This window comes from Hyperoodon ampullatus (assembly GCF_949752795.1).
Source record: "Hyperoodon ampullatus genome assembly, chromosome: 16".
Taxonomy (NCBI): domain Eukaryota; kingdom Metazoa; phylum Chordata; class Mammalia; order Artiodactyla; family Ziphiidae; genus Hyperoodon; species Hyperoodon ampullatus.
The window spans coordinates 73,253,510-73,273,939 of NC_136929.1; the positions used below are offsets into that span (position 1 = coordinate 73,253,510).

General features: G+C 53.8%; 1 protein-coding gene across 1 annotated transcript; it reads right to left on the reverse strand.

Annotated features, from left to right (window-relative positions):
• Positions 1-3,362: 3,362 nt before the first annotated feature.
• Positions 3,363-4,617, reverse strand: GSX1 (GS homeobox 1; the record flags this gene model as incomplete). The annotated part of the gene is made up of 2 exons (XM_079721913.1): positions 3,363-3,742; positions 4,206-4,617. 2 exons carry the CDS (start codon positions 4,615-4,617, stop codon positions 3,363-3,365), a joined length of 792 nt encoding a protein of 263 aa, XP_079578039.1.
• Between the last annotated feature and the right edge of the window lie 15,813 nt (positions 4,618-20,430).

Genomic DNA, 20,430 nt, shown 5'->3' on the forward strand with positions numbered 1-20,430 from the left:
AGAAGCTCCATTTCCGCAGACGTTCCTGCCTTGGCCCCAACCCAGGCAGCAGAGTCGGTCGGGACCGACAGAGACTGCGGACTGAGGACTAGAGAGTGTTAGGACTCAAAAGCCGGTAGCCGCCCCTGTAGGCGGCGGCTGGATGCCGAGAGCCCCCGCGCACCCAAGCCGCGTCCATGCTCCGCAGCGTCGCCCTCTTGTCACCGCCTTGGTAACCACTGGGACCGCCGCAGGGAGGCTGCGTTTTTTCCCACGCTCACCAGGAAAGCCCACCAGAAAGCGAAAAAGCTGGAGCGGGACGGGAGTGAAGTCTTGGGTAGAGAAAGATGAGAGGGAGAAAAGCGCGCTCCCAGGAGAACTGGAGCCGCGTGGACAGGGCGCGCAGCAGTGGATCTGCGGCTTCTGCGAGCAGCTGGGACAGGAGGGGCCACTGCATAGGATGGCAACACTGAAGGAGTCCGGGGTAGCTTGAGATGGGGGGGAGCGGATCCAACCCCTTCACAAGGCTCCAGGCCCAGTTTCCGGCTCCCTCAGTAAGGCACCTCTTCCCCCCGCCCCACACCAACGCCCCCCTCCGGCCCTCTCCAGCTCGCGCCCATCTCCGAAACTGCATTTCTGGTCCGGGGGTGTGTCACCGAGAGCCAGCGGGAGCCTGTCTCAAGTGCACCTCCCGACCCCCATAATCCAGAAAAGATGCTGGCTCAAAGCGAGCCCTTCGGATCCACCATGGACCTGGCCCCTGGGGGCCTTGCTGCTGCCGGGTCCCAAACCTCAAAAGTACACTGGTGGGGGCCTCCCTGGTGGCGCAGTGGTTGAGAGTCCGCCTGCCGATGCAGGGGATACGGGTTCGTGCCCCGGTCTGGGAGGATCCCATATGCCGCGGAGCGGCTGGGCCCGTGAGCCATGGCTGCTGAGCCTGCGCGTCCGGAGCCTGTGCTCCGCAACGGGAGAGGCCACAACAGTGAGAGGCCCGCATACCACAAAAAAAAAAAAAAAAAAAAAAAAAAAAAAAGTACACTGGTGGGTAGCGCTGGCGCTAAAGGATGCGAAAGTTCACTACCGAAGGGCTCTTAGAGCAGCGGGTTAGCCACCCCAAACTCGGAAAGCGTCAGAATCACTGATAATAACACATTCGTTGGTATTCTATTCAGGGTGTGCCTTAAAGCACCCCGGCTTCGGCTTCGTCTTGTGTTGGCACAATGGCCCCTCCTGGGAGGGCGGAGAACTGGTCTCCCGTGAGATTGGGGTTCAGTATGATGGGGATGGGGGTCAGAGGGAGGGTACCAAGGGCGCGCGTGACAGGCTTTCATCTGCCTGGGGCACAACCCATGCGTCTGCTCCTGGAGGAACCAGGAGTGGCCTCTCCATGGGGAGCCGGATCGCGCCCACCTTTATTCTAGCGGAACTGGAGAGAGAACCCCGCGCTCAAATGACCCGCATGTGTTGAGCCACCCCAACTGGAGCACCTTTCTCGCCGAAAGGACACGTGTGTTTGCTCTGCCTAAATACTCGGAGTCCGGAGTCAGGCGCTCCCCAGGGTGTGTGTGTGGGGGGTGTGTGTGTGTGGGGTGTGTGTGTGTGTGTGTGTGTGTGGCGGAGAGATTTCTGGCAGGAAAAGAAGTGACCCGGGCCCCTAGGACGTGGAATGGGGGGCTTGGGGAGGTCGTGAGAATCCGGATCCGCTGTTTCACGTATCCGATTTCCTGAGCAGCAGAAACACCCACTCCGGTGGCCGTGCGCCCTCCGCCTCCGCGGAACCCGCGCACCTCCTGCGTCTCTTTCTCCACGTACGAGTAAAACCCCCAGCGTATCTCCAGAGGAGGGCTGGGGGGTGGATTATAAATCGTAGGGGGCTGTGGGATTGTAACAAGAATCCGTGAGAACGTAACGTCTCGGAGCCACCTGCTCCGGCTACGGAGGACACCTTGCGGGAACCCCGGCGCCGGATCTTTCTGGGTCCCCGAAATCGCGGCCAGCGGTCTGGGAGTGGGGACCCCGCTAATGGAAATTGCCTTAAAGCAAAGCGAGCGGGTCTTTCCAAGAGGAGGCCGCACCATTTCGCTGGGAATTTGTCCCTAACAAATACGATAGATTAAAATAAATAGATTGATAACAATAACAAGTTATCCATCCGAGCTCAGCAAAGGACTGAGTTCAGGGGCTCGCGCGGGAGTGGTCGCTGACCTTGGAGATGGCGGTCAGGACAGCCAAACCAAGGGCGCTGGAGGTGCGGCTGGATCCCAGGTGGGACGGGGGCGCTGCAGGGGTCAGGACTACAGGCACAGCACGTGGAGCGCCCGTCCTTCCCTTCGGACAGGGCTCTGCTCTCTCCTGCAGAGGTGCATCTTGCCCCAGTCGGACAGGAGGCCGGGGAGCGCACCCGGTCGGTGGGCGCCGAAGGCGGAGTCTCGGGGGCTGAGGGTGCATAGAGGGATTGACGAGCTGCGAGGTGAGGATCGGAGCTGGACTCCGCCACCCAGCCCCGCCCGGCCCCAGCAGGAAGCCCCAACCTGGCTGGGGATCCCGAGCCACGTGGATTTCTAAGAAAAAAAAAAGTTTATTTAAACTTTTGTACATAAATAAATAAATAAATATCTTCTGGTATTACAGAGACCTTACAGTTACAAGCTAGGCTGGGACAGGGCCGGGGTCTGGGAGAAGAGGGGTCGTCAGAGGCAGAGAGCCGGCCTCTGGGGGAATGCAGAGCGTCGCCGAAACAAAGTGAATCGGTTTCCCCAACACGAATACCACGGGAGGCAATTTCGCTCGTGGGAGAGGAGCCATGGGCACAGCAAGGTCTGATGGAGGGACGACTGGACTTCGAGGAGCGGAAGAGAAAGGAAAAGAAAAACAAAACCCAGACGTTCATAAATGTGTCTGGGGGGGTGGGAGCGTGGATAAATCACCGCAGGAAAGAGGTGGGGAGGGAAAGACGTAAAAGGGGGAGGGGGAGCGAATGGGCACCCGAGGCGTCAAAGGCCGAGCTTGACCCAGGGTGGAGGAGAGCGGAGGAAGCGAGGAAGCCTGAGCCAGTCCAGAGAGGGCGGGCGGGGAGGCGCCGGCGGCCAGCAGGGCGCTGGGCCGGGCCTCTGTGCTGCGTGGCTGAGAAGGACTCGCGCGCGTGCAGTGTGCGCACAGCTCGGAGTCCGCTTTGGACGGCCGCGGGCCCCGGGGTAGGGATAGCAAGGTCAGGTGTGCCAAACTCTCGGCGCTTCCCAGGGCCGGGGGCCTCCGCAAAGCCGTGCCAAATCCGTGCGTGGCCGCCATTTGGCAGTGGGTGCCTGGGAAACAGTGCTGCGTCCCAGGACCAGTCTTTGAGCCGCGGGGAGTGTCTGGGATGGGCGACCCGGGGAGGCGTGCGCCTAGGGAGTGACCGTGAGATCCCGGTCGTCCTTCCCCGATGAGGATGGAGACATGGGCAATTCGTCGTCATCCTCGGAACCCTTGGCTGAGGAGAGCGACGCGCACTTGCAGCCTTGCGGTGCGCCCCCGCCGGCCCCCGCACTCCCGCCGCCGCCGCGGTGGTTGCTGCCTTTGCCCTCCTTCTTGTGCTTCACCCGGCGGTTCTGGAACCAGATCTTCACCTGCTTCTCGGACAGATTCAGGTAGGTCGCGATCTCGATGCGGCGCAGGCGGGACAGGTACATGTTTGAGGCGAACTCGCGCTCCAGCTCTAGCAGCTGCGCGCTGGTGAACGCCGTGCGCATCCTCTTGCTGCTGGGCAGCTGGTTCGAGCTGTTGTCTGGAGTGGGTAGGGGTGCAGACACAGAAGCGATCAGACCCTTCGCTGTGGGCCCGATCCTCCGGTAGGCGGCCGTCAGAATCCCGGGTCTTTGGTCTCTCACCCGCCTCTTTGCCCCGAACACAATGCACAGCGGCGTAACCGCGGGCGCCTCCCCGCCAAGCCTCGGGACCCAGGTACTCCCGGAGTCACGCGGCCCCCGCGCTCCCTTCTGGAGCGCCCTGGGCCCCGGCCCTCGTTTCGTCCTGGGAGCCCCCGCCAGGGCCTGGACCTTCACCCTCCCTCCCCGTGTACTGTCCCGTCCCTCCAGCCGCACGCCGCCCAGAGTGTCCACTCGGGGGCCCGAAATGGCCCTCATCGCCCGCAGAACGCCCAGGGTCCTCATCCCCCATGCCCGCCTAGTCAGCTTTCGTCTGCCCGGTCCCGTCCCTCCCCGGCCCCACCTCCCCACTCCCCGCCTTACCCAAGGAGATGCAGTGGAACTGCCTGGGGTCGGGCAGCGGATAGGAGGTCTGGTAGAGCGCGGCGGCGGCCGCGGCGGCCGCGGGGCCGTGAGCGACCCCGGGCGACACGGCCGAGTGCTGGCGGCCCAGGGGCGCGTGGCAGTATTGCGAGCCGAAGGACGGGAAGGACGCCTTGAGCAGAGGCAGCGCGGGCGGCCCGGGGGGCCCGTGCAGCTGCGAGGCGGTGACGCAGAGCGGGCACACGCACAGCAGCCCGGCCTTGCGCGCGTGGCAGGCGCCGGGCGAGAGGCCGTGCAGGGCGTGCGGCGGCGGCACCGCGTAGGGGAAGAGCGGCGGCGGGCTGCCCTCCGGCGCCTTCTTCTCGCCGGCCTCGCGCAGCACCAGCGAGTCCACGAGGAAGGAGCGCGGCATGGCCCCGGTGCGCGGTCGCCCCGCCGCCAGCCCGCTCCCGGCGCCCCGCGGACCTCGGGGCTCACCACGCACTTGCCCGGGCCGCGGCCGCGCGCAGCTGCCTCTTCCGGGGAGGCCGGAGGCGCCGCTGAAGCCGGGGCTGGAGGCGCCTCCGCTGCTGCCGCGGGCGCCGCCCAGAGAGCGCGGGGTGCTGGCCAGCACTAGTGGTGCTGAAAGGCGCCGGCGGCGCCGCTTAAATAGGACTATTGCCATGTGATGGGCTACGCCAGGAGCGGCCGGGGCCTCTCAATAGGGTTTTTGTGCCTTTTCTCTTGGCATTCACTCTGCACGCTTCCTCATTATTTCACTTGTTAACTAAATGAACTGCATAATGTACTCCGTTCTTGTCAACCCCACCCAAGCCGTAACGGGCGCCCTCGCCCCCTCCTCTCCCCTTGGCGGGTTTATTTTCTCATTCTCCTGCGATTTAATATTCTTTTCTTCCTCTTTATTCCTTACTCCCCTTTGGCTTTGCATTGGCGATCGGCCCGTTTATCTTATTGATTTTGCACCCCCAATGCCTCGCCTCCACAGATCCCCATGGGCGCACACCCCCATCTTCTCTGCGCACTCGGTGCCCGTCCCCCTCCTTCTCTCATTTCTCCCTCGCCCCCCCAGATCAGGCTGCCTCCACTTAGTCTCCTCAGCTCGGCGTTGTGCACCCCGCGAGCGTCCCCACAGCCGGCCTCCGATCTCCACCTGTGGAATCGCTCTCATCTTCCTGTGTCGGAAGCAGAAAGACCAGGGCTCCTGCAGGAGTGGCACCGCTGGGCAGAGAGGAGAAGGGCTCGGTGTTTCTCATCCAGCACTAGCCCCATCGCTGTCCCTGTTTTCTCTGAGTTCCTCAAATAGTCTTAACTTTGATGCTGCCTATAACGCCCAGTCTTTGTTCGGGAGATGCTAGTCAACGACGTGGCCGTGGATGTAAAAAGGAAGTCGCCCGCTGAGAATCGCGGACAGAGAGACAGGGAATGGGAGGCAAGACTGGCCGGCGACGATGTACATCTCACTCACACCCCACCAGACGTGGAGAGCGTGGGCGCGCTCTCCGCCGACGCACACCCCAACAGACCCGCGGGCGCGCTCGGATATCACCGCCTTCCCGAAGTGCACCCTGGAGGAGCGGTGCGAGGGGCAGTTGTATTCCCAGCTTCTGCTGCCTTCGCCCACCCGGGCGGAGCCCCCCTGTCCCCAGGACCTGCTCCTGTCGTGTCACTCTCTTCTTTCTGGCCACACAGTGGTTAAACAACTTCAAACGCCTGGCCTTGTGTACACAGCTTCAGCTTTTAAAATCGTCCTCTGGGCTCAAAGCTGCTTCGTGCAGGAGCTTTTTCCATACAATGGGAAATTAGCATAAACATTTTGAATGTACAGCCTGAGACTTTTCAAGGAAGACGTTTACTTTCGATTTTATTGGAACCAAGTCACTGCAGTCACCTGCTCTGAGCCCTGAAAGGAATTGTGAGAGATGGAGGGGGAAGCTTTCCGGCCGGGGGAATCAGTGCACAGGAATAAGATGGCCCCAAATCGAAGCATTTGCACAGCTTTTCATCATTGATGACATCTCTCTGCAATAACAACAGCAACAAATTATAGCTGATTAAAAAGCAAAGAGAATTTATGTCAGAGAAAATAACGGATTCCATAAAAGAGAGAGGGGCAGTGGGGAAAATAACCTGGATGGAGGGCCTGTCATCTAGCAGGGATCAATGCTTCCTTGATTGTTTTGCCCTGGGGGGCTGGTGGGGTCCACTGCTGCCCTCAACGCCAAGGTCTCCTCCCCGAGGCTCCCCGTTCTAAGTGGGTGTTTGCAAACAAGCCAGGGTGTATCAGTGTAGCCTAATGGCGGTTCTAATTGCTCTCTGGGAAAGGTGGGCTGGCCTGGACCCCAGAGACTGGGCCCAGAGCGGGACCAAGGCCGGGAGAGGGGCTCCCTGTTGGGCAGAGGCAGGTGGGAGAGGCGCAGGGTGCAGGCAGGACCCGCAGGGTGACAGAGGCGGCCGCAAAGGGTCAGTGCAGAGCTCTCCAGGGAGCCGAAGCCCGCAGCTGGGGAAGAAGGGGTTAAGAGTCCCTGAATTCGAGCAAAAAGGCCGAAGCTACTGGGAAAGAATATCTAGGGGGGAAATAACCAGGTTTTTTTTTTTTTCCTCCAGCCTCTGGACCTTATTGAATGTCATTGAAGAAAGTTTTGAATGCCAGATAAAGAGAGGCGAATTAAAGTGTGTGACAGCAGAGGATAAGCAAACACAAAGAGAACTCTGTCACACTTTGGGGCAAAATCCGTGGGCTTTTTACCAAGTCTCTTCGCTATGATTGAATTAAGTAATAGGAAAACATTTTCTTTCAGTTTAGAGCCATTAGACAAAAACTTCAAAGCGAATAACACTTTTTAATGTGCGGCCCACAATGGATTGGGTTTTGTGCTGAAACGTTTAAACGGTTTGTGTGCAACTCGGCGCGGGAGAGACCCGGGCCCAAGCAAAACAGCATCCCTGAGGGGGTTTCGGGGAAGGCTGGAAAGAGCGCACACTTCATCCTCAATCTCTTAAGTCGGGCGGCTTGTGGCCGGAAAGGGGGCTCCCTGCTCGGCGGTCCTGGGCCGCCGGCTGCGCCCCGGGAGTTGGATAATTTCAGGAAAAAAGTTCTGCGCCCGCCCCCGCCCCCAGAAGGCCAGCTCTGCGGGTCGGGCCGGAACCGAGGGGCTGGGTGCGGCCCGGAGAGGGTGCCCAGTGCCCTTCGGGCCCGAGGCCTCTGCCGCCGCCTGGCTTCTGGCCGCTGCCCTCGGAGCCGGGCTGGGGGTCGGGGGTCCCCCTTCCCCGGGTGCACGCGGGCGGCCGCGCGGCTTTCCAGTTCGCGGAGCCTCCCAGGGCTGGCTTCTGAGGGGTTAGAACTTTCCTCGCACGAGCAAACGCCCCCAGGGCGGTGCAGGGCTGGGAGGGAGGCGGCGGGATTAGCCCGACCGCCCGGGACAGGCGCCCGGGGGAACCCCTCGGCCTGGTGGGCCCTGCTCCGCCCCCGAGCTGGTTTTCAAGTGTCCATCAGGGACAGTTCAACATGGAATAACTTTCTGTCGTCCCGGTCTTTTCTTCCTTCAGCCTACCTCCTCTCCTGTTGGTATGGAGAACACGCCATTTTTCTCCTGGAAATGCAGCTCTAATATATTTGCAGCAAAAACTGCACAAATTGGGGGTGGGCTGGGGAGGGTCCTTGTTCCCTTATCTCATTCGCATATTTCTTCAAATGTCATCTTCCTTCTCAGGAAGGCCAACGACCCTACTTAAAAATATCACCCCTCTTTCCCCAGCCCTCCCCACAGGGCTCCTTGCTTTATAAACACCTTCCAACTCTGTGTCCTTCACGCCTCAGCTTTTCTGCTCCCTACGCCCCCCTCCCCGCTGAAATGTACGCCCCACTGAGGACTAGCCTGTTTGTCTCTCTTGTGCATTACTGTTTCCCAACTCAGGACGGTTACTGGCACATAGTACATACTCAGCCTATATTTGCTGGATAAAAAAATGAATGGAAGTGGCCTGACTCGGGAGGTAGGGTGGGGAGGAAGAGGTCCTGGTCTGCCTGCTTAGTACACCTAGACACTTAGGAGCATGGCAGGGGCAACTGATCTGCAGGGTCTGTCTGACCCTCTCCCAGCCACCACACCCTCCCCCGGGCTCAAACAGACAGGAGCTCAATGAATTTGTTGAGTAAATGGCAAATCTGGAGGCAACATGGCTTCCTAGAGGCAAGATGTTCCCATTCAAGGCAATCTAGTGTCCGGCTCTGGAGAAGTTGGATGAACCCATAGGTAGCTCAAGGCTAGGGGTGTCCTCTGGGTTTGTCATGGTGTATAGGAGAAAAGATTGGTTAGAGGGAGATGTGGGGTGTGCTCTGGAATTATCAGTGACCGTTTCTGGGCTTTCTGGCTGAAGGCAATGGAGTGGGAATCCTCACGGGTGAGGGAGGGGCTGCTCCCTTGACTAGGCCGGCGGTGACTCAGGCCACTCTGCCAGGAGTGAGCATCCTGCTCAGTGGAGCAGGGGGACCGGAGAGCGCCTGACCTACCGAGGAACGATGAGGGCATCTGGGAGGCAGGGGTGGGGGGCGCTCACTACAGGGGGGAGGGGAGGTGCCTGGACACAGGCGTGATACGGAAGTGGAGGCCAAGCCGTGAAGGGCCACGCTAACAGCTCTGTACTCGATCCTACGCAGGGGTAGCCACAGAGTCAGATCTGAACTTGAGACATATAACTGGCAGCAGTAGGAGGTCCTGTTGATGGGGACAGAGAAAAGCCGGAGCAGGGTGGACAGAGTGGGCTGGCAACTGAATGTTTACTGAACTATTGAATGAACAGAGGGAGGGAAACAAACAAGGAGAAAATTGTATGCGTTCAAGTGATGGATAATGACCACCTGAGCTGGGGCGGGGTCAGGAAAGAATTTGAAGGGGGAATGGGTAAGATCAAGTAGGGGTGTGTGTGTGTGTGTGTGTGTGTTGGAGGGGAAGGGCATGAGAGAGGAAGTCACACACACCCGTGGCCACTTGGTCCAAGGGGATGGGAGGGTGGTGATGCCACAGGCAGAGACGGATCTTCAGAGCAGGGCCCACTTTTGCTCATGAAGCTGCAACATGATGTCATATTTGGCCGTGTTGCATTTTCATCCTTAACCTCGGCGGCTTCTGCTGATGTCCCATGGTGAAAATGTGAGTCTAAAGCTGGGTAGAGAGATTAGAGATGGAAAGAGAGATTTGGGACTTACGTATAGAAAAATGGTAGCTTTAGTCTTAGGATGGAAGAGCTTGGGGGTGGGGGAGTATAGAGAAAAAACGAGATTGTAGATGTATTCCTGGGAACAGCCACATTTAAAGAGACCAGTGAAAGGATGGCTCCTTGAAAGTCAGAGAAGAATTTTCAGCATCCATCTTAGACGAGGAAATAATCCTTAAGATAGAAGCTTCATGCTGGGAATAACAGAGCAGAAAGATGGCAAGAACCAGGGTCCCTGAAGATCAAGGAGCTGCTCTACTCATTTTTTGTGAGTGGAAGATAAATGTTTATAAATAAAATGAAATAAATAAAATGATAAGAATCAAGCCAAATGAAGGAATCAGTGGGAATCATGTCATAGCAGCTGGAGGTCCTCTTGTTTTTTCCCAACTACCTTACAAGGCCATCAGGGCAGGGATAGACGTAATACTGGTGTCACCAACCTTTGTCACAGCACTTGGCATGTTAGATATATTGAATAAATGTTTAATGTGGGTGCTAATGGCAGTAAAGGAGCTATCCTTTCTTTGCACCTATTCAGTGTATCACAGCTGCATCTTGACGAGCATCACAAGATTTCAGAAGCTCCTGGTGCTTTAGCTTTCTTATAGTAGAATGAGAATGATACTCACCTTCCTTGTAAGGATTAAAGATGATGTACGTGTATCCTGAATGCTACCAGGCTTTCCGGTCAGTGGGTGCAGGTGAAGGCAATTCATACCAATAATCAGAGCTTCTATTTGAACCTTGTGGGGCCTTTGGCCTCCTTCTCCCATATGATTTTCTGGAAGGCCTTCCTGGGCTGCCTTACAAGTACCCACAGGCCAGTCTGTTAGCTGGCACCTACACTGACACCCGCCCTGTGCTTCCCCTCCAGAGAGTTTTTTCCTTATCCACACACTCAGCCTGGGATAGATTGGCTGTCTTCTTCCACATCTTGCCCCAGGACCACTGTGTAGCCCTCATGCCTCGTAAAGCCCTAAGCACGCTGTCCAAGACAGTCAGTAAATGTGAGCTGTGTTCTCCTTCCCGAGCGACAGGCTGCAGGAATGCTTAGTGAGGCCCTCTCTTGGCATGGATTGCCCGGCCCAAGTAATTCACGCTAAACCTTTTCCTTTTCTCTTCCCCCTTGACATCAATGGAAGCAAAGATGATTTCTGTGGGAAGGAGGGTATTCTCCTACTCGGGGACCTGGAAGGTGAGCATGGAACGTCTTACTAAGGATTTCAGTAGGAAGTGTTTGCAGATTTTAAGACGAAGAAAACATGGAGGGTTTGAAACAGGCAGAACCAGTGTCACCTCAAGTAGTTTTCCGTGGATGAACGGACCCCTTACCCTTAAGCATGGCCTTTAGCATCAGCCCCCGTCCCCCTCTGGGGACCACAGTTACTCCTGAGTCACGAGGCTGGACTCGATTGTCTGTGGCCTAGAGTCACATGCCCATCAGGAAACTTGGCTTTGAGACCTTCCGGTGTAGATGTTTCTTTCCTGTGTGTCTTCCTTTCTCTGCCAGCAGGAGCCCGCAGCTCCGTGATCAGCCAGGTGGCAGCATAAAGCAATAAACCCACTGACGGTGGAGCCCTTCTGCTGCTCAGTTGCCTCCACACACCCTCCTCTTTCCCCATTTTTACCAGAGCAAACCCAGAAGACACCCGCCCTTCCAACCTCCCATTCTCGGAAAGCCTTTGGCTCAAAAACACCCAAGAAAGCCAAGATAAGCCACTGCAAGGGAGAGAGCAGAGGACTTGTGTACAGCTGACATTCTGTGGTGTGTCACACAGAGCAGAGGAGGCTGATTTAAAAGGTCCTGGGGACTCTGTGGCCATCACCCCAAACCCCAGCCAACACAGCCAAGCTCCCGTCTTGTTCAGCAAAGTACTTGGCTAGCAGTGTCTCAGAGGCACGGTGAGCGGGTGATGGATGCTGGGAGAGAGGAAGGGGTGGGAGGAGGGGAGGGGTTCCCAGGAAAGGAGGGGTGCTGGAGACCTCGATCCTTGCGGGAGCTGCTCTAGGGTTTTCGCAGTGACGCTCTTACCCCTGGCAGGGAGCTGGGTATTCCCACCCCTGATGGACTGCCAGTGGATTCTGGGGCCGTGCTGTCTTGCAGTCACGTGTGATTCCAAAGGAGAACGTCCTCACCATTTGGCTAGTGTTCCTCACCCTCCAGCACCCCGGTTCTTCATTCCCACAAAGAACGTCGCATCTGTCATCACTACTTGAGTAACTGTAACTGTACAGACCTCTGTGTCGTTTTGGAGTGCCTGGCTAATGTCTCCAGTGCGGCAGGCCCTTGTGAAAAGAAAGAAAATGAAAGTTAAGCTCCACAGAGAATTGTTTATTAGTGGATCTGCTCTGCGTGGGCTCTGGGCCTCAAGAGAGAAGTCCTGTTTCCAGCTAACAATGCAGAGTTTGTGAATAAACTGAATCCCTAAGAAAAGTCACTTTCTTTTCCTTCTCCAGCTATTAAGTGGCGGCTGATACCATGGGGCAGTTCCTATCAGCAGATGCCTTAGAGCTAAGCCTAGCTAGTTCTATCCTGGGATAGCAAGAAGATACCGCTTCTATCTTTTTTTTTTTTTTTTTGCGGTACGTGGGCCTCTCACTGTTGTGGCCTCTCCCGTTGCGGAGCACAGGCTCCGGACGTGCAGGCTCAGCGGCCATGGCTCACGGGCCCAGCAGCTCCGCGGCATGTGGGATCTTCCCGGACCGGGGCACGAACCCGCGTCCCCTGCATCGGCAGGCGGGCTCTCAACCACTGTGCCACCAGGGAAGCCCAATACCGCTTCTATCTTGTCGACTTTGTGCAGCAGACACAAACACTTCCATAAGCTTTTGTTACTCATTAAGGATCAAAGCACAAATTGGGAACAACCTGAGTGTCTCTCCAATTTACTGTCTTGTCTTAGGACCTTGTAAGTAAGTCTCTTGACCTTGTAGGAGTGTCACTGCCACAACTGAACTGTGGCACATACTCCAATTCATAATGCACGTGGCCCCTGTACGGGGTACAGATGCTGCCTTACTTGTCCTCACCCCAACCAAAGGTATCAGTAATGGGGCAGCTTCTTAGATTATCCATCCCAACTCTCCCGTGTCCTTTTCTTCATTTCTTGATTCTCTGATGGGTGCAAACGTTAGCAGGACTGAGTTCTGTGGGAAATAGCTTCATCGAGCTGGCTTCAGAGGGAGGGGCTGTTGATTTGTTTAACACAAGCACCACGATGGTGGAAAAGGATGCTCCCCTGTGAATATTTCTTTAGGTGGCAGTTGGTTTATGAGAGGATAATTTCTCAAGCATTTAAAAATCAAGTCAAATAGATTACTAACCAAAAACTACCCCAAACTATAGTATGTGACTAATAAAATGTAGATTTTATATTCCTAATCAGTAGTTCATTTATTGTTAAAATATGTTGTAATTCTATTTCATGACAGAGTCTGAAGGGTCAAGCTTTCTCTGGAGCTTCTTAATCCTTTGTTGAGATGGATTTATAGAATGGCATTGAGTTTAATTAAATCAATTGGCCAGAATTTGACTTACTATGTGCCTGGCACATGTACTAATTTATTTAGTCAATAAAATGAACTACAAGTTGGAAATTTAAAATACGTATTTTATTGGTCAGCTATTATGGTTTGGGATGGTTCGGGGTTAGTAACCTACTTGACTGGGAGTTCATACACTTGAGAAACACATGAGACCGGTACTAATTTCTATTCCACAAGTGTAGACACTGAGGCATAGAGAAGTAACTGGCCAAGTAGGCAGGGACTCAGCTAAAATCTTGGATGATAGTGGTGGTTATTACTAAGATGAAGGAAAGAATGGATAATGGGGGAAATCAGTAATTTCGGCCACATTGGTTCTACTCTGTTGAACAAATATTCATTAGGTTCCTGCTTTATGCAGGATAACATAGGTGTAAGAGAGAGGCCTCTGAAGACACCCTGGTTGTGATCTAGGTGAGTTGATGAATTCTCTGAGCCTCTGTTGCCACACGTATAAAGTATGGGGCGTCACAGAATTGTTGGGAGATTGAAATGGGTTAAAAGACCCCTAGAGCATTTAATACTGCATCTGTCACATAGCAGGTACTCAGTAAACGTTAGCTATTATCATATGCACAGATCACGTGAGCAATTTTATGCAAATCCCAGAACCCAGCCACCTGCATTGCATAGGAAGGGTGTGTCCCCTGCCAGACCCTGAGCAGAATAGCACTGTCCAGCGTGGAGAAATCGTAAGGCAGTTCTGAGAGATGCCCTTCCAGAAGTTCCTACACAGGATGGGGATGGACATTTTGGGTCACGTTTAGAGAACAGATCAGGGTAGAGGGTCCCAGACACTGAACAAAAGAGCTTATTGGGAGTGACTGAGCCAGCCAGAACCCCCATTCCAGGAAGAACCCCTAGGCCATGACTTAGGCCAAAGACATGAATGTTTCCTTATTCTCCATCCCCTGTGAGATGCGGTGCAGGTATGAAAACAGCTTTGTGACTGTTGCACATGGCCCTGAGATCAGGCTTCACCCTGATCCAGCCAAGATGTGACCAGCCCATGTGAGAGTGGCTGGGAAAACTCTCTTGCATCACAGAGAAATTCAGGGAAAATGTAATTTGAAAAAAACAAAACAAGAGCTCTAATTGATGAGGCTGGGGTTCCAGTAACAAGTATGCTTGCTTCTCCTTTCCATACTTGTAGTAGATAAAGACTCAAAAAGCTTTCTTTTTGGAGAATATATGATATTTTGATGGAAGAGGAGAAAAATAATGAAGAGTTTTCACCCCCCTATTCTCCCTGGTTTATTCTTCCTTTCTTCACTCTCTTTCTTTTCCTTTACTAATTGTTATCACCACCACCACCATCATCATCACCACCTTCAGCATCATCAGAAGTCTCTAGTCAGAGGCATAGGAGCTTTGGTGAATAATGAGGTTTAGTTTCTTCTTATTTGAGTTAGTACCGGAAACAGAAACCATTCCAGCCCTTTTAAGCAGTAAAGGAAGGATTTAATGCAGGAAATTTAGTGCTTAACTCTTGGAAGTAACGGGGGAATAGACTCCAGGCTGGGCCTTCAGGAAATTCAGTAACATCTAACTCGCCTGCCACAGTCAAGAAAGAGGAAAGTCAGGAGGCTGTCACAGGCACAGCTGAGCTCAAAAATCAGTCATAGCTGTGACCCAGCACAAGGTGGTGTGTGCCAGTGCAGTCCTAGTGAGTTTTAGTTCTGGAAGCATTCAGAGAAGAGTTCTTGTGGCCCTGGGGCTGAGAGGAAGCGTGTCTTTGAGGAGGGGAGGCTTGACTTCGTCGTTCAGGAGGGGTAGGACTTAGATTAATGGCCTGCCAATGGGTGGATGAGATGGGGAAGAGAGAAGAGATGGAAAGGACAGTGTGAGAAGATGCACAGGGGTATATATGTCGGGGATATAATGAACTTTATGGGGCTGGAGGGATAGTAGAGGGAGAGCTTGTTGGAGGGTCTGGTCTGTAAAGAATGTTGAATCTCAGAATAAGACTTGGTCCTACGGATGGTGGTAGGAATACAAAATTGCCATTACACGTCTCCCATTACCTTCTTCACCCCACTGACTGGCTTTTCTTTTTTAAAATTATTTTCTTTTTAAAAAAAGTTATTTATTTTATTTTTGGCTGCGTTGGGTCTTTGTTGCTCTGTGTGGGCTTTCTCTAGTTGCGGCGAGCGGGGGCTACTCTTCATTGTGGAGCGCGGGCTTCAGTAGTTGTGGCGCACAGGCTTAGTTGCTCTGGGCATGTGGGATCTTCCCTGACCAGGGCTTGAACCCGTGTCCCCTGCATTGGCAGGCGGATTCTTACCACTGCGCCGCCAGGGAAGCCCTGACTTGCTTTTCAACCCAGATAATTCCTGGGGAAAAGAGTAGCTCATCGTTTCCCTAAGCTAGGGAATGCTGGCAGAAGGAAATGGCTGCCAGTCCACCACTTGCTGCAGCCTGTCTCTGAAGGCCAGGGAGAGAGCGTCTTCCCCAAATTGTCCCTCCAGGACCAGCAGAAGAAAGGCGTTAGCATAAAATGGAGAGAGAGCATGGGCCGGAGCTCACATTAGCAGACAATATTGCTTTGATTGCAGACAACACACATGAATTGAATTGATAAAGGAATCTTCCCATCAAAGCCAGAAATGAGTGGAAATTAACTTTAACAAAGTAAGCAACTGTGCTCAAGAGACAGAAGAATCTCACCGCATACCTGGTACGTGTCAGAGGCATAGAGGAGCGGAGTGTTCAGGCCCATCAGCGCGCGGGAGTGATTAATAAACACTTACATGGACATTCATCTGACAGGCGACTGACAAAGCCCCACAATGACGGGGAGAAGGGGCATTTCTTCTTGATAGATGAATCTGAAATGCTCATTTACTCCTTTCTGATGGATTTAAATGTCCAGGTATTCTCTCTCCATAGAAATTGATTCAGAAATGGTGCTGGGTTAAAAATAAGGGCTAGAGATTTAACTACATCTATGTGGCAGAAAATATAGTCCTGCTAGCCATCAGTGCATAGACTGAAACGTGCTGGAGTTTCATGCAGGTTTGCGAGGTGATGCGGGTTGGGAGGGCTACTTTTTTTTTTCTTTTTTTTAAAGTATAAAGTGAGGTAGACAGATACAAAATCACTCTGCCTGAGATTCTGTAAATAATGTTGGAGACTACTAACCAAATACTAGCCCTTTTCTCCCTGGTCTGAAACAGTTTAGCAATTATCTATGGGGAAAAAGATCTCAAAGAATAGGTTTACATTTGCACTTGCTAAGACTTGTACTGGATCTGAATTTTCCACTGGAGGAGGCATGGATGTGGCCACGGAAGACTGATGAACTTGGTCCCCAGAAGCGTGAAGCTCATTCATTCTGGCCCCCATTCCCTCTCCCCAGATAACAAGGCAGAGTTTGGTTTGTTCGACTGAATTATCCAACATTGGGCCCACTGTCCCCTTGGGTGTGAAGCCCAGCCCAGCAGGCTGCTGGCATGCCACCTGCAATTCTCCTGTGTCTGCTCAGGTGGACCCCAGGGGAGTGTGTGTCGTGGCCCAGGCAAATGGGAAGTGAGTCTTGTTTGTGCATGGTGTGGTGGTACAAAAGGTACTGCCAGGTACAAACTTCCCTGGGAGACAGGGTTTGTCTCCATCACTCTACAGACTCTCTAAGGCAAGAAAAGTCTAGTTTGGGGACTCTGTACAGGGCAATTGTAGTTGATCTGAACAATACCATTCCCAGAGACAAATACCATGAATCGTTTCATGAATCTTCTAGTAAAATACAGGAGATGCTCTTGGAGGTCTGAAGACTGTTTCTGAGAATGTATACCAGGGCACAGAAGGAGAACTCACGCCCCTGCCAGCCCTGCCCTGTCCCCATAGGGGCTGAACAGATTGTCACGAACAAGACAGTCTTCCTTAGGCCTCTGACTCTGAAAGAGTCAAAGGGCTTGATAACCTGAGGAACGCTCTCCAGGGCTCTGGAGGGTGCCACTGTGCCCATTAGGAATTCTCCCAGCTACAAATGACAAAAAATCTGAGCAACAATGTTTTCAACACATAGGACATTATTTTTTCATAAAAACAATGTGTGGATCAGCTATGCAATAACAGTCTTAGGGGACCCAGGATTTTCTTTTTTTTAATTAATTTATTTTATTATTTAAAGTTTTTATTTTTGGCTGCGTTGGGTCTTCGTTGCTGCGTGCGGGCTTTCTCTAGTTGCGGCGAGCGAGGGCTATACTCTTCGTTGTGGTGTGTGGGCTTCTCATCGCAGTGGCTTTTCTCGTTGAGGAGCACGGGCTCTAGGTGCGCGGGCTGCAGTAGTTGTGGCACGCGGGCTCAGTAGTTGTGGCAGGTGGGCTCAGTAGTTGTGGCTCGCGGGCTCTAGAGCACAGGCTCAGTAGTTATGGTGCACGGGCTTAGTTGCTCCACGGCATGTGGTATCTTCCCGGACCAGGGCTCGAACCCGTGTCCCCTGCACTGGCAGGCAGATCCTTAACCACTGCACCACCAGGGCAGCCCTGACCCAGGGTTTCTTATCTTTCCTCTCCAGGATCCACTGTCTGTTTCCTTTTGTCTTCACGTTTGTCCCTCATGGTGGCAGAGGCTGCACTCCATACCTCATCACATTCCAGGCAGGGAGGAGTAGAAGGGGACAGACAAAGCGGGGGGTGGGGGGGCACTGGCTTTCCGTCAGGAACCGAAGCTTCCTGGGAGCTCCACCTTGATTTCTGTGTTATGCCACCCTCACTGGAAGGGAGCCAGGGAATGGGGACTGGGGTGGGGATCAGGTCAGCCAACCACTGGTGTCCACCACGAGTACTGAGACCATATGAGAGAATGAGGAGGGCACCTCTGGAATGGAAACTGTGGTCAGGGGTGTCTTAGTCGCTTGGGTTGCTACAACAGACACCATAGACTGGGGGATTAACACGAATTTATTTTCTCACAGTCCTGGAGGCTGGAAGTCCAAGGTCAGGGTGGTAGCAGGGTTGGGTTCTTGGTGAGGGCTCTCTTCCTGGTTTGCAGACACCCGTCTTCTCATTGGGTCCTCACATGGCGTAGAGCAGAGAGAGGAAGCAAGTCCTCTGTGTCTCTGCTTATGACGGCACTAATCCTACCATGAAGTCTCCTCTCTCACGACCTAAGGACCGCCCAGAGCCCCCGCCTCCTAATACCATCGCATGAGAGGTTAGGGTTTCAAAGTGTGAATTTTGGGGGGACATAAACATTCAGTCCATAGCAGGGATGATGAGAATTGTAAAGTGGGTTTATTTTATTTTATTTTATTTTTATTTTTATTTTTTTGCGGTACGCGGGCCTCTCACTGCTGTGGCCTCTCCCGTTGCGGAGCACAGGCTCCGGACGCGCAGGCTCAGCGGCCATAGCTCAGGGGCCCAGCCGCTCCGCGGCATGTGGGATCTTCCCGGTCTGGGGCACGAACCCGTGTCCCCTGCATCGGCAGGCGGACTCTCAACCACTGCGCCACCAGGGAAGCCCGTAAAGTGGGTTTTTAAGCGAGGTGGACTCAAGATTTGCCACCTGAGAATCCTGAAACCCTGCAGCCTGCCAGGCTCAACTTTTCCTTTACTACTTGGTTGAAATAGCTTGACTCTCACCCCATCCCAGGAACCACGGGGAGTCCAAGGCCTTCCCAAGACTTCTGGGGGTCCTGCAGCCTGCTTCCACTGGAGCCCCCCTTCTCTCCCTGCAGAATGTCCCCTCAGGCTCCACTCTGTCCTTCCTTCTTCTGTTCCCAAGGCCTCGTTAACACAGGGCTCTTGCAGGCCGTGATGTTTTCTTTTCCACGCAGATCTTTCATTCGCTTTTAGTTAGCTGGTGTTTACTTTAATCAACTTCTGCAGTAAGGAAGAAAACAGTATTTAGGACAGAATCTTTCTCAGAATGCTGAGGCTGCATTTTTAAGAACATTCTCTAAAAGATTTCCCTTTTTCATCATCTGTAATCTGATTCTCAAGGACTTTTCAGAGCAGAGTCTTCTTTTTCACCTTGAGATATTTTTTTCCTTTTCTTATAGAGTTTGTTAAGCTGATGTTTCTGATTGTGAACTAAATACATAAGTGAGCACTAATTAGTGCCTTTGAGGTCATTCATTTCCAAAGGCCTAATAGTCATATTTCTTTAAAAGAGAAATAAAGCTGAAGTTGTTTTTTTTCCTGCCACCCATCAGAAATATGAAAACCATTTCTATTTTCTTTAGTAACAGCTAAGGGCAAAGACCATAGATTCACCTCCCTTCATTAGGGCACAATCAATAGAGATTTGGAGTTTTCCCCCCAAGTCTAGACTCCTGTTTGGGAACAAATGTGAGAATGAGGCCCATTTCCTGCAAAGGCCAGAGGACAAAGGGACCTGCTGATCCGCCATCCATGTGACTCCGGGAACTGCCAGGCCTGGAGCTCAGATTTTGGACCCTCATAGGACAGGAGGCAGTGATGGATGGGGTTCCAGTTTGAAGGTCTGAACTGCCGTGAATGAGGCAGGCCTGCTGTGCCTACCAGGGGCTGAGTTTTTTCAGCAGTCACTTTACAGCTCACTGTGAAGCCCTGTGCTGTTTGTGTGACAGGCAGAACTGGGAGCTGCCAGTGACACAGGCTGTCGGGTGAGCACAGGCCACCTCCTCTGAGCAGGCTGACCTGGCAGGGGGGCCAGGCAGTCGGAGGAATTAGGCCGCCAGGGATTTGGTAAGGCTCCTGAGTGAAGCGGGGACATAAAACTGCTTCCCTTTTGTGGAGGCTCCTCCAAGGCAGCTGGAAATCATCTCGGGCAGCTGGCAATACAATCCTGAATGATGTCACTTCCGCATCCTCCGGGCAGTCCCAGCTTCAGCCAAGCCCTTCAAAGAAGGGGACTTGAAGTTGAAAGCATGAGGCTACCCTTGGGGACGGTTAAAAAAGTCACTCACCTCTAGGCTAAAGAACCTAAGTTCGATCATCCAAGACTGTAGTCCTCTGGGGTGGCATGGGAGAGGCGTCTTCCAGCCCCAGGAGCCATAAAGAGGCAGGTGCTTCTCCCAAGGGATGCTTGGGAGGACGGACCGCAGACGTATGCGCGCCCCCCAAGAAAAGAACAAAGGAGGAGGCCACACACAAATCAGAGCAGCTTCCCATCATCCTGAACACGCAGACGCCCAGAAATACACACGTGACGGACCCACTGGGTTTACGACTTCCGATGCCTTTCTCCCTCCCTCCAGCCTGCAGCCTCGCTGACATCTTCTAAACCCTCCACCCCTTGCACCCGCAGCCCCGCGACACAAGACTGTGCCACCCCAGGGCGTCCTTGTGGAGGAGACTGAGGGGCAGGCACAGAGGTCTGGGTCCTGGAGTGGGAACCCTGGGAAGGGAAGGGCGCCTGCCAGCACGTGGGTGCGCCCCCGGGGGTCCCTCTGTGCCCTCTTGGCCACCTTGCTGTCACTAAAAGGAGAAGGGACACGAGGGTCGCAGGACGAGGTGGAGCCAGTGGCTGCAGCCTGGGG